The 13,567-nt window shown below is 40.2% G+C and overlaps 1 protein-coding gene across 1 annotated transcript in view; it reads left to right on the forward strand.

Moving 5' to 3' along the window:
* The first annotated feature begins 1 nt into the window (after position 1).
* Aida (axin interactor, dorsalization associated) overlaps positions 2–13,567 on the forward strand; it is a 37,156-nt gene continuing 23,590 nt past the window's right edge. The window contains exons 1-2 of the mRNA XM_008823752.3: positions 2–564; positions 6,806–6,875. Of these exons, the coding sequence (XP_008821974.1) occupies positions 455–564; positions 6,806–6,875 (180 nt within the window). The 5' untranslated portion in view covers positions 2–454. The remainder of the gene's footprint in view (positions 565–6,805; positions 6,876–13,567) is intronic.

Raw genomic sequence — 13,567 nt, forward strand, 5'->3', positions numbered from 1 at the left:
GGGTCACGTGACCGACGGCCATGCCGGTTGCTAAGGCGGCGGTGTCGCTGAGGGGCGATTTCCGTTGGGCTGTCGCAGCCCCTTCGGCACCTTACTTAAATTTCTGTCTGCACCTTCCTCTCGAGAGTCTGTCTGGTCCCTAGAGAGGGAAGGACGCGGCACGGTGGGAGATGCCGCAGTTAGCGATGGCGGCGCCAGGCAGAGTGGGGCGGCCTCAACCTAACGGGGCGTGGCCTCGAGGGGGCGTGGCCTCGGCGGGGCAGCCTCTTCGGAGCCGCAAAGTTTGGCTGTGGCGGCAAATGGGCTTGGGCGGCTCCTCGGCGGGTGGCGGTGGTGGCCCTAGCGGTTCCTCCTGGCCCTGTTAATGATCGGGCCAGGCCTGAGGAGGATGGCACCCTAGATAGGCCTGCCTCGCTGGGGTCGGGGCGGGAGGGGGCTGGGGTGGGGCCCGGCCATGTCGGAGGTGACCCGGAGTCTGTTGCAGCGCTGGGGCGCCAGTTTTAGGAGAGGCGCCGACTTCGACTCTTGGGGCCAGCTTGTGGAGGCGATAGACGAGTATCAGATGTGAGTGACTAACCGTGGGAGCGGGCCGGGCCGCCGCAGCCACCGCCTCCCCTTGTTTCTGTCGGCGTCTCGCATCAGTGCATCCTGCAGCCCAGGCTTCAGGGTGGGGCCCCGCAGGCACCAGGGCTGAGCCCACCAGTCCTGGCCGGGATGCTGGAGGACCACGAGTCTGCCCTCCTGGGTGGCTCGCCCATCTTCCCTCTCCACCTGCACTAGGCTGGGTCCATTCAACAGGTAGCCGGACCCCTAACTGGCTCCTTCCCTAGTTCCTACCCAGCTTCTCTAGGTCCTTGCTCTGCAAGCATTCTCTTCTGTAGTGTCTTCGCCTCTCCCTCCTCTGCCTCTCAGGTTGCCACCCCTCGGATGTCCTTTTGAAAATCTTTAAGGGATACTTGTGTGCTCTTCGCCCACGTTCCAAGGATGAGTGGCCTTACTCTGCCTCAGTGTCTGCCACTCTCCATGTGTAGTAAAAGAAGGATCTGTTTGCGACCGGGAGCAGGGTGTACCCGCGTGATGCAGTGGGGGTCAGGGATGCCTCGTGCCAAGAGAAGGGTCCTTCACCCCTCTTTTTTTTTTCACAATTCCACCTCGATTTCGTTTTCGGTTTCTGGGACTGTTATTTGCTAGGCTGTGAGTCCCACCCACCCTCTCGCCTGGCTGCTTTGGGTGGAGCCCGCGCAGGATGTGAATAGAAGAGAGCAAAATGTGAATTAATAGACCTCGCACAGGAGCCGCCACTCCCTCCTTGGATCCCTCCTCCTTTTCCTGGGTACAATGTATAGCCTCGGTACATGTGAGGACCAGTTTCCTTTATCAACCCGTCTCATTTTCCCTTTCTGGAATTCCCCACTAAAACTTTAGGGATGCTTTTTTTAAATTAAAAGACAAGCTCTATGTATGTATAAACATCTTGCTTAGTTTCTTACACACACTACTGAAAGTAACTGCCCACTTAAAATGCTGTTGTTTGCGAACTTACCATTAATTCTTGGTTTTAAAGTAAATTATTGTTTGAGGTTTCTGGAACTGTGAAACCATCCCCCTCCCCCTTTCTGGAAAGAATACGGGACTGGTTCTTGGAAAATTAGAACTCCTCTCCCTACAATAGTTATTTGTTTTTGTCTAGTTAAGATAATTTAGATCTGTAGATAGATGTTCTCTGCCCCATCTTACTGACTATAAATTGTCCATAGATTCAAAGACCCTGTACTCTGGACTGTTTTGCTGTTCCTGACAACTACAATCCAAAACCATGAATTTTGGACTCTCACGTGATTTTATTTGCACTTGTAATGGTCCACTGGGAATAGAAATTTAAATTTTATTTATTTTTATGTGTATGAGTGTATTGCCTGCATGTATGTGAGTACACCTGTGTCGTGCAATGCCACAGAGGTCAGAAGGGGGCTTCCGATTCCCTTGGAATTGGAGTTAAGGACAGTGTGTAGCTGCCATGTGGGTGCTGAGAATCGGGCCAGTCCTCTGCAAGAGCAGTCAGTGAGTTCGAGGCCAGCCTGGTGTACATAGTGAGTTCCAGGACAGCTGGGGCTACAAGGAGACCCTGTCTCAAAAAATACAAAAAAAAGGAAATATCTGTTAGATGAATGGACCGGTCTGATGACTGGCTACAGCCTGCTTTCAGTCTTTGCAATGATTTCTGTCTTGTTTACAGTGTGCACAAATTGTTGCTGGTCTATGGCAAGTAAGGAAACTTGATAGCAACTTGACATCTTCATCTTCACAGTATCTTTTTTTTTTTTTTAACGTTAATTTGTTTAGTGTGTTCCACAGTGCATGTGTGGACCTCAGAGCACAAGGGACAGGAGTCAGTTCTTTCCACCATGTGGGTCCCAGGGAAAGCAAACACCTTTTCCCACTGAGCCACCATGCCCACCTTTCACAGTATTTTTTGTTGTATTTGCAAAGTATTAGCCTGGAACAGATAGAAAGGAAAAACTGGTCCTTTGCTACAGGTGGATTGAGTGAGATGTACTAATTCTGTCTGTGGGAATCATAGGGTCCTGTCAATCTCTTACATGCTTAAAGTATATTTAAGACACTCCCTTGGGAGCATTTCTGTGTTACTTGCAGGTGCCTTTGTAGGGTGAGATGAGTCTCTAGAGAAGAATTTTTAAAAAAGATTTATCTGACAGGGCTGGAGAGATGGCTCAGCAGTTAAGAGCACTAACTGTTCTTGCAGAAGACCCGGGTTCAAATCCCAGCACCCACATGGAAGTTAACAACTGTCTGTAACTCCAGTCCCAGGGGATCCGACAGCCTCTTCTGACCTCTGCAGGCATTGCACTACATCGGTGTACTTATCTACATGCAGGCAATATACACATACACATAAGAATAATAAAATATTTTTTTAAAAAGATTTATCTGTGTGTACACACAGGTATATGCAGATGTGCTTATGGGTGGTGGCCAGAAGAGGGTGTGGCTGTCCTTGAGATACCAATTCCTTTTGAGGCAGGGTCTCTCCCTGTCCTGGGGCTGACAGTTTCTCCTCTAGGCTGGAAACCACTAAACCTTAGTGATCAGCTCTTCTCTATCCCCACAGACCTAGGGTTACAGGCATGCAAGGGAAACAAACTCTTGTTCTTGGAACTGTGCGGGAAGCACTCCTAACAGTGCTCATTTCTCCAGCCCCTAGAGAAGAGTATTTGATTAGTTTCTCACCACTAATACTAGAATGTCAACCCTGATTTGCTCATTTGATAACCAGAGCATGTATATTTTCCTTCAGTGGACAGAATCAAGTCTAACTTTGTCTTAAAATTGAAGTTTTTATATTCAGGGAAAAAAATGTTTTTTTTTTGTTTTGTTTTTTTTTTGTCTAGGCTTTTAAAAAGCAAATATATATTTTTTTAAAACCCAGCACTCAGGATGCAGAAGTCAAATTTGAGGTCAGTCTGGTCTACATAGCCTTTTCCAGGCTAGCCAGGGCACATTCTGTGATGCTGCTTCAAAAAAAAGTACAGGTTCTGAAGAGATGGCTCAGTGGTTATAGCACTGACTGCTCTTGCAGAGGACCTGGGATTGATTCCATCACTCACATGACAGCTAACGACTGTCCATGACTCCAGTTCAGGGGATCTGCTGCCTTCTTCACCCATAGGCACTGCACGACACAGGTGCTCTTACATACATGCAGGTAATATACTCATACATATAAAATAAAAATAAAATATTAAAAAAAATTCTTTAAAAACTTCATTGAGGTATAATTTATGTGCCACAAAATTGACACAGTTTATATATACAATTTACTGATTTTTTTAAACTTAAATTTACCAACTTGTGCAGCCATCAAAATATTGAATTTTAGAACATTTCCATCACCTCCAAAATATCCCCTGTACCCATTTGCATTCATGCCACATTCTCACTCTAGGTGCAGACAACTGTTCACCACCCTCTGTCTTTATAGCTATGTCTTTTCTGGACACTTCATGTAAGAAATCATCTGATACTTGAGTTTTTTCAGTGGTTCATTTAACATAATCTTTTTTAAGGTTAATCCATTTAGCATGTTTTTTAAAGATTTTATTCATTATTTTTTATGCGTATGAGTATATTGCCTATATATATGTAAGTGCTCTTGTGTAGGGCAATGTCTGTTGAGGTCAGAAGAAGGCATCATATCCCTTGGAACTGGAGTTATGAACAGTTGCTAGCTGCCATGTGGGTGCTGGGAGTTGAACCAGGACCCTCTACAAGAGCAGCCAGTGCTCTTAACCAATGAGCCATCTCTTCGGCCCCCATTTAGCATGTTTTATTTTGTTTTGTTTTATTTGTTGTTTGAGACAGGGTCTACCTGTATCCCCCAGCTGTCCTGGAACTCACTATGGAGACCAGGCTGGCCTGGATCTCATAGAGATCCACCTGCCTCTGCCTCCTCAGAGCTGGGATTAAAGGTGTGCATAATCACACCTGGCTCATCATGTATCATTTTTGTTAGTGAACATTATTATATTGTATAGACACATCACATTTCATGTCAGTGGACATTTGAGTTTTGATTATTATTGGTAGTACTGCCTTAAACATTGACATGCAATTCCTTATGTGAACATGTATTTTCATTTCTCCTGTATAAATAGATGCCTGTGAGACAAATTGCTGGGGTCATGTGTTAAATATGTAGCTTTAGAAAAATATGCAGCTTTTTAAAGAAACTGTTAAATTATTGTCCAAAGTGGGGTAGTACCATGTCATATTTCTGCCAGAAGTGTAGAAAGGTTTGTTTTTCCCCAGAGCTTGCATTTGCTGTTATATGTCTAATTGTAGCTACTCTACTGTGGGCATGAAGTATACCTCACCATTGTTTTAATTTATTTTTCACTAATGACTAATGGTGTTGAGTGTCCTTTCAGGTGCTTGTTTTCCATCTGTAAATCTGTTTTGTACTGTCTGTCCAAATCTTTTGCCTATTAAAAAATTAGTTATCTTATACATATGAACTTCTAAGGAGTTCTTTGTATTATCTGGATACAACCCTTTATTTTTGCAGTATGTCTTCCCAGTCTATGTGTACTTTTGAAAACTGGATTCTGTTTGAAGTGCACATCCTTTGTATTGATTATTAGTGTCTGAACAGGAATTTAAAGTTACACTTTTTCATCTGATGATTACTCTGCTTGGATTGATAACCACAATTAGCAAATTATGTGTAGGATTATTCAAATAGAGAAACCATGTCACAGTGTGATAACCCTGAGTTCAGGGATAGGTAGTTGACATTGCTAAGATTATGAACTAGATTTCCATAAGGACAGAAAGCAAGTCCTAAACTAGGAAAATGCCCATCTATGTTTGTACTTAGACTTTGTCTTGCACAGAGTTCATGAAAAGTCTATGAATAACATCTTGGGAAAAAAATATTTCCCAAGTATTTTCCCAAATGTTTCCAGCTTTGGGAGAAAAGAAATAAAGGGGTAGAAGGAAGCACTAATCTATTTTCTGTCTCTGAATTTATTGTTCTGGACATTTTATGTGAATGGACTCAGTATATGATCTTAAATTTGACGTCTTTTACTTAGCATAATATTTTTGAACTTCATAGTATACCATGCTATCTTAATCTTAGTCCTCTTTATGACCGAATAATATTCCATTAAATGAATATACCACATTCTATTTATCTACTCATAAGTCAATGGACATTTTAGTTTTCACTTTTCTGTTGTTGAATAATGTTACTATAAACATTTGTGTGATTTGTATGTATGGTAATTTCATGTGACCATACATTTTGAATTCTTTTGGGTATATATACTTAAATAGTTTAAAATTTCTAGGTCATATAATCTGTATTTGACTTTTTGATGAACTGCCAGAATTTTCCACAGTAGCTAGTACCATTTTCTTTTTCCTATCTGCCATGTATGTAGGCTCCATCCTTCCCTGCATCCTCGCTAACGTCTGTTGTTATCTCCTTTTACTTTTTGTAATCCATCCTTGTGGCTCTGTCATGGTGCCTTGTCATTGCGATATTCATTTTCTGATAACTAATGACTGAATATCTTTCCATGTGTTTATTAACCATTTTTGCATCTCCTAAGAAAAATGTTTATGGGGCTGGAGACGGCTCAGGGGTTAAGAGTGCTGACTGCTCTAACAGAGGACCCAGGTTTGATTCCCAGCACCCTCATGGTGGCTGAGAGCTATCCATAACCCCAGTTCCAGGAGAATCTGACCCTGCCTTCTGACCTCCACAGACACACATGCAGACATAACACTTGTACAAATAAAAATAGATAAAATAAAAATTTTCAAAAGTAGACTTGATAGAGTACTCTCACTTTGTCATAACTGTAATTTGGATTTGGACAAATCAGCAAATTAATGATAGTTGGATAAAGCATCTTTAGTTCCTCCAGCTATGGGTACTCAGTGAAGTGTCTAAGCAGAATCTGGATAACTACTGTCTGAGTAGTTCTGGAAGAAAGCCAGGCATGCTGGGGAAAGTTGGGTTAGATGCTCTTGAAAGTTGGTTTAGATGCCCTTGAGATCCTTCCCTGCCCTAATACTTTGTTTTACTCTCTGAACTGGAATTCCTGCAGTGAAGTGATGTTGAAAAAAGTGTATCTTATTTTCATCATGATATAGACTTACACTTAGACAACAGAATGCTTTTGTATTTTACTGTTTTTACAAGGTTAACCTGTATCATCTTGTTGCTGTTGAGAAAGCTTGCTTGCTTTTAGTTCTAAACAATGTTTTCCTCTTACAGATTAGCAAGGCATCTACAGAAGGAGGCCCAAGCTCAGCACAATAATTCTGAATTCACAGAAGAACAAAAGGTACTGTAAAATAATATCTAGGCGTATCTGATTCCAAATGAACAGGGTTCTATCTTTTGTGTCTGTAGCAAATATAGAAAAAAAATTACACTTAAGTTAAAAAAAAAAAAAATCCTGGCTGGGCATGGTGGCGCACACCTTTAATCCCAGCACTCAGGAGGCAGAGGCAGGTAGATCTCTGTGAGTTCAAGGCCAGCCTGGTCTACATAGTGAGTTCCAGGACAGCTGGGGCTACAGGGAGACCCTGTCTCAAAAAGACAAAAAAAGGCAAAGAATCCTGCTGATTACACCTTTCCTGTCATTAGTGGTCATTTGGAGATGCCCACTACTCATCACCAATTTACTCTGCCATCCTCACTTGGTCGAGGTGGAGGAACCCAAACACTGCACTTTGCTTTAAGTCACTTGGGAAAATAAGATTACGAATAATTGCTTTCCATCTCGAGTTGTTCCCAAGAACATAATATGGGGAATTACTGTTGGATCTACAAAATTAATTAAATGCTATGCCTGGTAGATAAGCCACAGAAAACCCATTCCATTATATTTAATTCAAAAGAGGAAAATGAAAAATGTTTTTTACTTTATTCTTAGCAAATATTTTTAGGTTTTCTATTTTAATTTGTATTTTTTATGCTTGTACTACTTTCAGTGGTGTTTTTTTGTTTTTAAATATTTTATTCATTATTTTTATTTTATTTGTATGAGTGTATTGCCTGCATGTATGTAAGTGGACCCATGTCATGCAGTGCCCTCAGAGGTCAGAAGAGGATGTCAAATCCCCTGGAACTGGAGTTATGGTCTGTTGTTAGCCACCATGTAGGTGCTAGGAACTGAACTTGGGTCCTCTGTAGGAGTAGCTATGAGCCATTTCTCCAGCCCCATTTTGCTTTTGAGACAGGGCCTCTATGTAGTCCCAGAAGACCTGTTACTTGCTACATAGACCAGGCTGGCCTCAATCTTAGAGAGATCCACCTGCCTCTGCCTCCTGAGTGCTGAGATTTTGGGCATGTGCCACCATGCTCAGCTATTTTCAGTGTTTTGATAATAGTGGCAAACTTTAGAACTGTCCCTACTATCCAGTAGTTTGTGGAACTTGGAGAGAATTTTTTCTATAGTTCTTTATTAATCTAGTCTCCTTTTTCCTCCTCCTCCTCTTGTTTGTGTGTTTTGTGTGTATGTGTGGTTTTTCTGAGGCAGGGTCTCACTTTGTAGCCCAAGCTGACTTGGAACTCACTATGTAGCCGCAACTGGTCTTGAACTTGTGACAGTCCTCCTACCTCAGCCTCCTGAATGCTGGGATTGTAGTATGAGCCATCACACTTGGAAGATAGTGGTTTATTTAAGATTTATGTGTGTGTGTGTGTGTGTGTGTGTGTGTGTGTGTGTGCAAGAGCCCACAGAGGTCAGAAAGCGGCTTCAGATCCCCTGGAACTGGAGTTGCAGACTGTTTTGAGCCATGTGGGTACTCGGAACTGAACCTGGGTCCTCTGCAAGAGCAGTAAGTGCTCTTAACTACTGAGCCATCTCACCTCTATAAAGTAGTTTCTTTATGAAGCTTTTTACTGTCTAGCTCATAGTAAACTCTCAAAAGCATTTTGAAAATAAATACTTCCTTAGATCTTAAATTGTTGATAATTTACTCATGATTATTTTATGATGAGTCCTACATTTTAGGATAATTTGCACCCTCATATTAATTTTAAGTTTAAATCATCAAGCATGGTTGCAAATGCCATAATGCAACCCCTTGTTTTATGCATTGTTTGAAAAATGGTATAAAATACATAGAAAATAGCAGTGAAAAGTGTGAACATTACTATGCATAATCAAGATGTAAAAATATGGTAAGACATGATGGGAAACTTCATGCTACAAATTGATAAAGAGTCTTAGAAAACCCAATTTATCCAAAGAAAGCAAGGTATTTTGGTATCTTAAATCATGGAACTCTTAAATCATGGAGAAATTCAAGTTCTGAAAAACTTTTTTGCAAGTTAAAAGAAAAGCACCCTAAAACAAAACTAATACTAATCTCTCTAAAACTTATTACTTGGTAGACAGTATAAAAGTTTCATATGGGCTACTTAGTCTTGATATTCTTGTTGATTTCTAGTTTAAAGGAAGTTCAAGAGTCTTGCTGCTTTTCACGATTAGTTCATGTAGCTTTCATTTCAGTTCTCAATAGTTTTGTCATTATGACAACTGAATGTGGTTGCCAAAGGCTCCATTCCACTGAGTGCCCTGCCTTGGTGTAGTAGATTTCTCATGGAAGTTTCTGGACAGAGTAGAACACCCTGTCTCATGATGGTTAGAACATTTTTCCCTGTTTTGAGTCAAATTCGGTGGTGATGAGATTTCCAGCACTATACTCTTATGTGTATTTTATAGGGTCCCCTCTCTGTCTCTACCCTTCTCTCTACCCTCATCTCTTCATATACATGCAACTAAGTAAACAGAAAACAACTAGTTGTTTAAATAATTAAAAATTAAGCCTGGATTAAATGAGACAAGAGTGTTTCATGTATAACTACTGATTTTTCTTTTATATCAATTGAATATAATACAATTAGTTTAGCCCTTTAATCGTCCACCTTTATTCTTTGAATTGATCTTTTGAGCTATAAATTTCCTTAGGCAATGACAAAGTAAAATAGCCAATTTTCTTATAAAAAAGAGAACATTCTTCCATTTCTACACCATATTAAGTGTGAACAATTAATCTGAGTTGGATACTAACAATTTAAGTCTTTCTAAAACTAAACTTATGGTGAGTGCTTAGTGTTTTTTATAGTTTTAAATTTTATTGTTATTATTGTGTGTGTGACAGAGAACAACATTTAGCAGTCGGTTCCCCTTCCGCCCTCACCACTCAGGTAGACAGGCTGCACTGCAAGTTCTCGACCCCTTCTGCCTGAGCCCAGGGCTTAGTCTTAGCAGACATTAGTTGTCAATGCTTAGACTCGGACACATCTAAACTTGAGTTCCTTAAACATTTTTCTGAACAATTTCAGTAGCACTTCATTTTGACATCAAGAACGTCTACATGTTTTAAAAATTATCACCACAGCTGAAATGATAGTGTTTCACTTCTTTCTAATACTGAGATTGGGTGTGGTTCCTTAAAATAGTTATGAATAATGCCTGTTGGTATTCTGCCATGGTGCAGGACATTTCTGTATAAAAAGCTCTTGGTTCTTCTATTCAACAAAATAAAAATTTTTAATTTAAAAGAATTTATTAGTGAAACCATAGTACTTAAACTATTTTTTTTTTTTAAATCTTTTTGAAACAGGGTCTCCCTGTAGCCCTATCTGGACTGGAATTTGCTATGTAGACTAGGCTGGCCTTGAACTCACAGAGAGCCACCTGCCTCTACCTCCCAAGTGCTGGGATTAAAGGCCACCACACCCAACTTAAACTACATTTTTTTTTTTTTTTTGGTCTTTTTGAGACAGGGTCTCTCTGAAGCCCCAGTTGTCCTGGAACTCACTATGTAGACCAGGGTGGCCTTGAACTCACAGAGATCAGCCTGACTCTGTCTCCGAGTGCTGGGATTAAAGGCGTGCGCCACCATGCCCAGCTTAAACTACATTTTTATATTAAGTGGTCAGTATAAGAAATTAGATTGAGGGGCTGGAGAGATGGCTCAGTGGTTGAGAATACTGACTGTTCTTGCAGAAGACCCGGGTTTGAGTCCCAGTACCCACATTGCAGTTAACAATTGTCCATAACTCCAGTTCCAAGGGATCCAACAGTCCCTTCTGTCCTCTGTGTGCATTGCACGACACGGGTGCACTTACCTACATGCAGGCAATACATAAATACACATAAAATAAAAATAATAAATAAAATTTTAAAAAAGAAATTAGATTGATTTTGTTATAAAGAAGAAAAAGAAGTTTACTGTTTTTAAAGACTTAACTTATTGATATATCTCAGTGCAAATAAAATTCTTTTTAAAAATCAATTTTAAAATAATATCACAAGATAGATATATACATATAATGTATATGTATAAACATGGCTTTGTTATATATATTGTTTTTTAGAATATTTCATTCTTTGACAGTTTCATATATATAATGTGTCTTGACCATATCCACCCCAAAATTCTCCCTCCCACTCCCTCCAGAATCTCCCCCCAACTGGTCCCTCTTTCCATTCCCCTAGAGTCTACCAACAGGTCTTCCCTACTCCTCTAGAACCCCACACACACACCCTCCACCTTCAAGTCCTCTTTTTATCGTATGTGTTTCCTCTTCATTTTAGTAGAAAATTCTTTCACATATCCAAGGAAATGCTAATTTGGATGCCATAGTATCTTGTGATAGATTACAAATAAGATGGAAGGCATCCCAATTTACTTTACAAAACAGTGCCTCATTTTCATGTTTTAGTTGTTAGCCTTAGCCTTTAATGGCTCCACCCTCTCTCCAGTCCAGCACCTCTTTTTAAACCTGGATAAACAGCAATAAGTTCCTGACTAATATAATCTGTGAACTTAAAATTTCAAACTAATGAACCTTCTAGTAAAGGTAATAACATTTTGGAATATAAGCAAGACATCTGAGTCAGCCAGACAGAATGTTAAAGAGAGGAATGTTTCAAACTGTTCTCTAGTCAGCTGTAGACTGAGGCACCAATTCTTAGATCACTGATTCTGCCTGATCTCTTCTTTTTTTGTTGTTTTGCAACCCACTGAGTCCACTTAGTGCTGCCTGCATGCATGTAGGTGTGGGCCATGCACCAGCATGTGAGCAATCTACCCATGGGCACACTCCCCAAAGAAAATTGGCTTCTTTACCCTCAGTACCTATCAACTACCCATAGTTCTTCAGCTAGGAGTGGGGCATCATGAGCCCTTCCCCCATCCATTTTGTAACATTGACTACCTTGATCTTGTGCAGGTAACCAGACTGCTGTGAATTCATGACTGCAACCACCACATCATATCCAGAAGACAGCATCCCTTCCCATCCTCTCGCTCTTATATTCTTTCCACCCTCTCTCCCATAATTATCGTATGTTTTTATTTTGCATAGAAAGCGTTGATGTCTAGGACAGGTTAATTGACCTCTTGGTTCTTTAGTTTTTACACATATAAAGTGATTGTATCTAACCCATAGGATATCATGAGGATTAAAAGAAATGATATTTTCAGAGTGGTCACTATGTGCACAGTAGTTAGTGAGTACTATTACTATTTTCTTATTGTCATTATGTACTTATAATTTGTACTTACATCATTTACTAGTTAGAGTTTAATGTGGTATTTAAGAACAGTGACTTGGGGATAGCAATTTTATGTAGAAAGGACTTATTCAGTCCTACATGATAGCCGTTTAAGAGGCTGAATAAATCTGAGTGTCTTGAATTCTTCTGTAGTTATTATATATAAAGGTAAAATGCGGGGGGTGGGGGCTGGAGAGATAGCTCAGAGGTTAAGAACACTGGCTGTTCTTACAGAAGACCCAGGTTCGAATCCCAGCACCCACATGGCAGCTAACAACTGTCCATAACTCCAGTTCCAAGGGATCGGACAGCCTTTTCTGTCCTCTGCGGGCATTGCACAACACAGGTACACTTACCTACATGCAGGCAATACATGCATACACATAAAATTTAAAAAAAATAAGTAAAATATTAAAAATATGAGATTACATCTTTTATATTAAGATTAAAAAAGAATTACAACTTTGTTCCTTATCTTCCAAGCAGAATTAACCAAAGAGGAAACCACTAGATTGAATTTATTAAACTTCTACAAGTCATCAATACATTTAGGAAGACATGCCATTGTCTTTTCACACTATGTCTAGGTGTCAGCATTGTAAGCACTGTACATATACACTTCTTTTATAGTCTGGGTTTCCTTGCGAATCCCCTTCTGTCTTCATGGGCATGATGCAAACTGCCGAGCCTGGTTTTCATTGCCACCCATGTCATTTGTATTCTTTCCCTGATTGTTGTTATGTGCACAGTTGAAGTAATCTCGTTTATTTTGCTTTTAGGCCCTCCTCCCCTGCTTTTCCATTTCAGCTATGTGTGCTGTATGTTTTTATTGCAGCAGTTTTGTTTTTTTTTTAAGAGATAGAATCTGTACACCTGTTCCCTAGGATGGTCTCCATCAATCCTCCAGCCTCAGCCTCCCACGTAGTTGGAAGATGTTCACAGTCACATTGGCTTCCCAGATCCTTTTTCTGTTAAAAAAAAAAAAAAAACCTTCCATGTAACTTGGTACTGAAATAACCACAGACTCTTCAGCTGGCTGTTGAAGGTCCAGTTTAGAACAATGACACCCCAGCACACTTCTTTTCAAACGTTCCTTCTGCTTTCAGTGGGGACTTGAGGCACTTGAACTGTGACCCTTTTCTGAACTCTTTAATTCCTCCTTGGGGTTTGGTTCCTAAAACAGATCCTGTCTGTTTCTTTAAGGTATGTAACTCCTCCATGTGCTGAAGCTTACGGAATCACATGTCTGTGCTATGTGTGATGTGACTCTGCCTGTGTCATTTCTCACATAGAACAGACCTTACTAAAAAGAGTTATACCCTATCATTTGTTTTTTTGTTTTGTTTTGTTTTGTTTTTACTCTTCTTTTTTTTTTTTTTTTTTTTTTTTTTTTTTTTAAAAAAAAAAAAAAAAAAAAAAGAGGACGATAAATCTTTCACTGTGATATATCAAAATAA

Source organism: Nannospalax galili, unplaced genomic scaffold, assembly GCF_000622305.1.
Source record: "Nannospalax galili isolate Female #2095 unplaced genomic scaffold, S.galili_v1.0 scaffold368, whole genome shotgun sequence".
Taxonomy (NCBI): Eukaryota; Metazoa; Chordata; class Mammalia; order Rodentia; family Spalacidae; genus Nannospalax; species Nannospalax galili.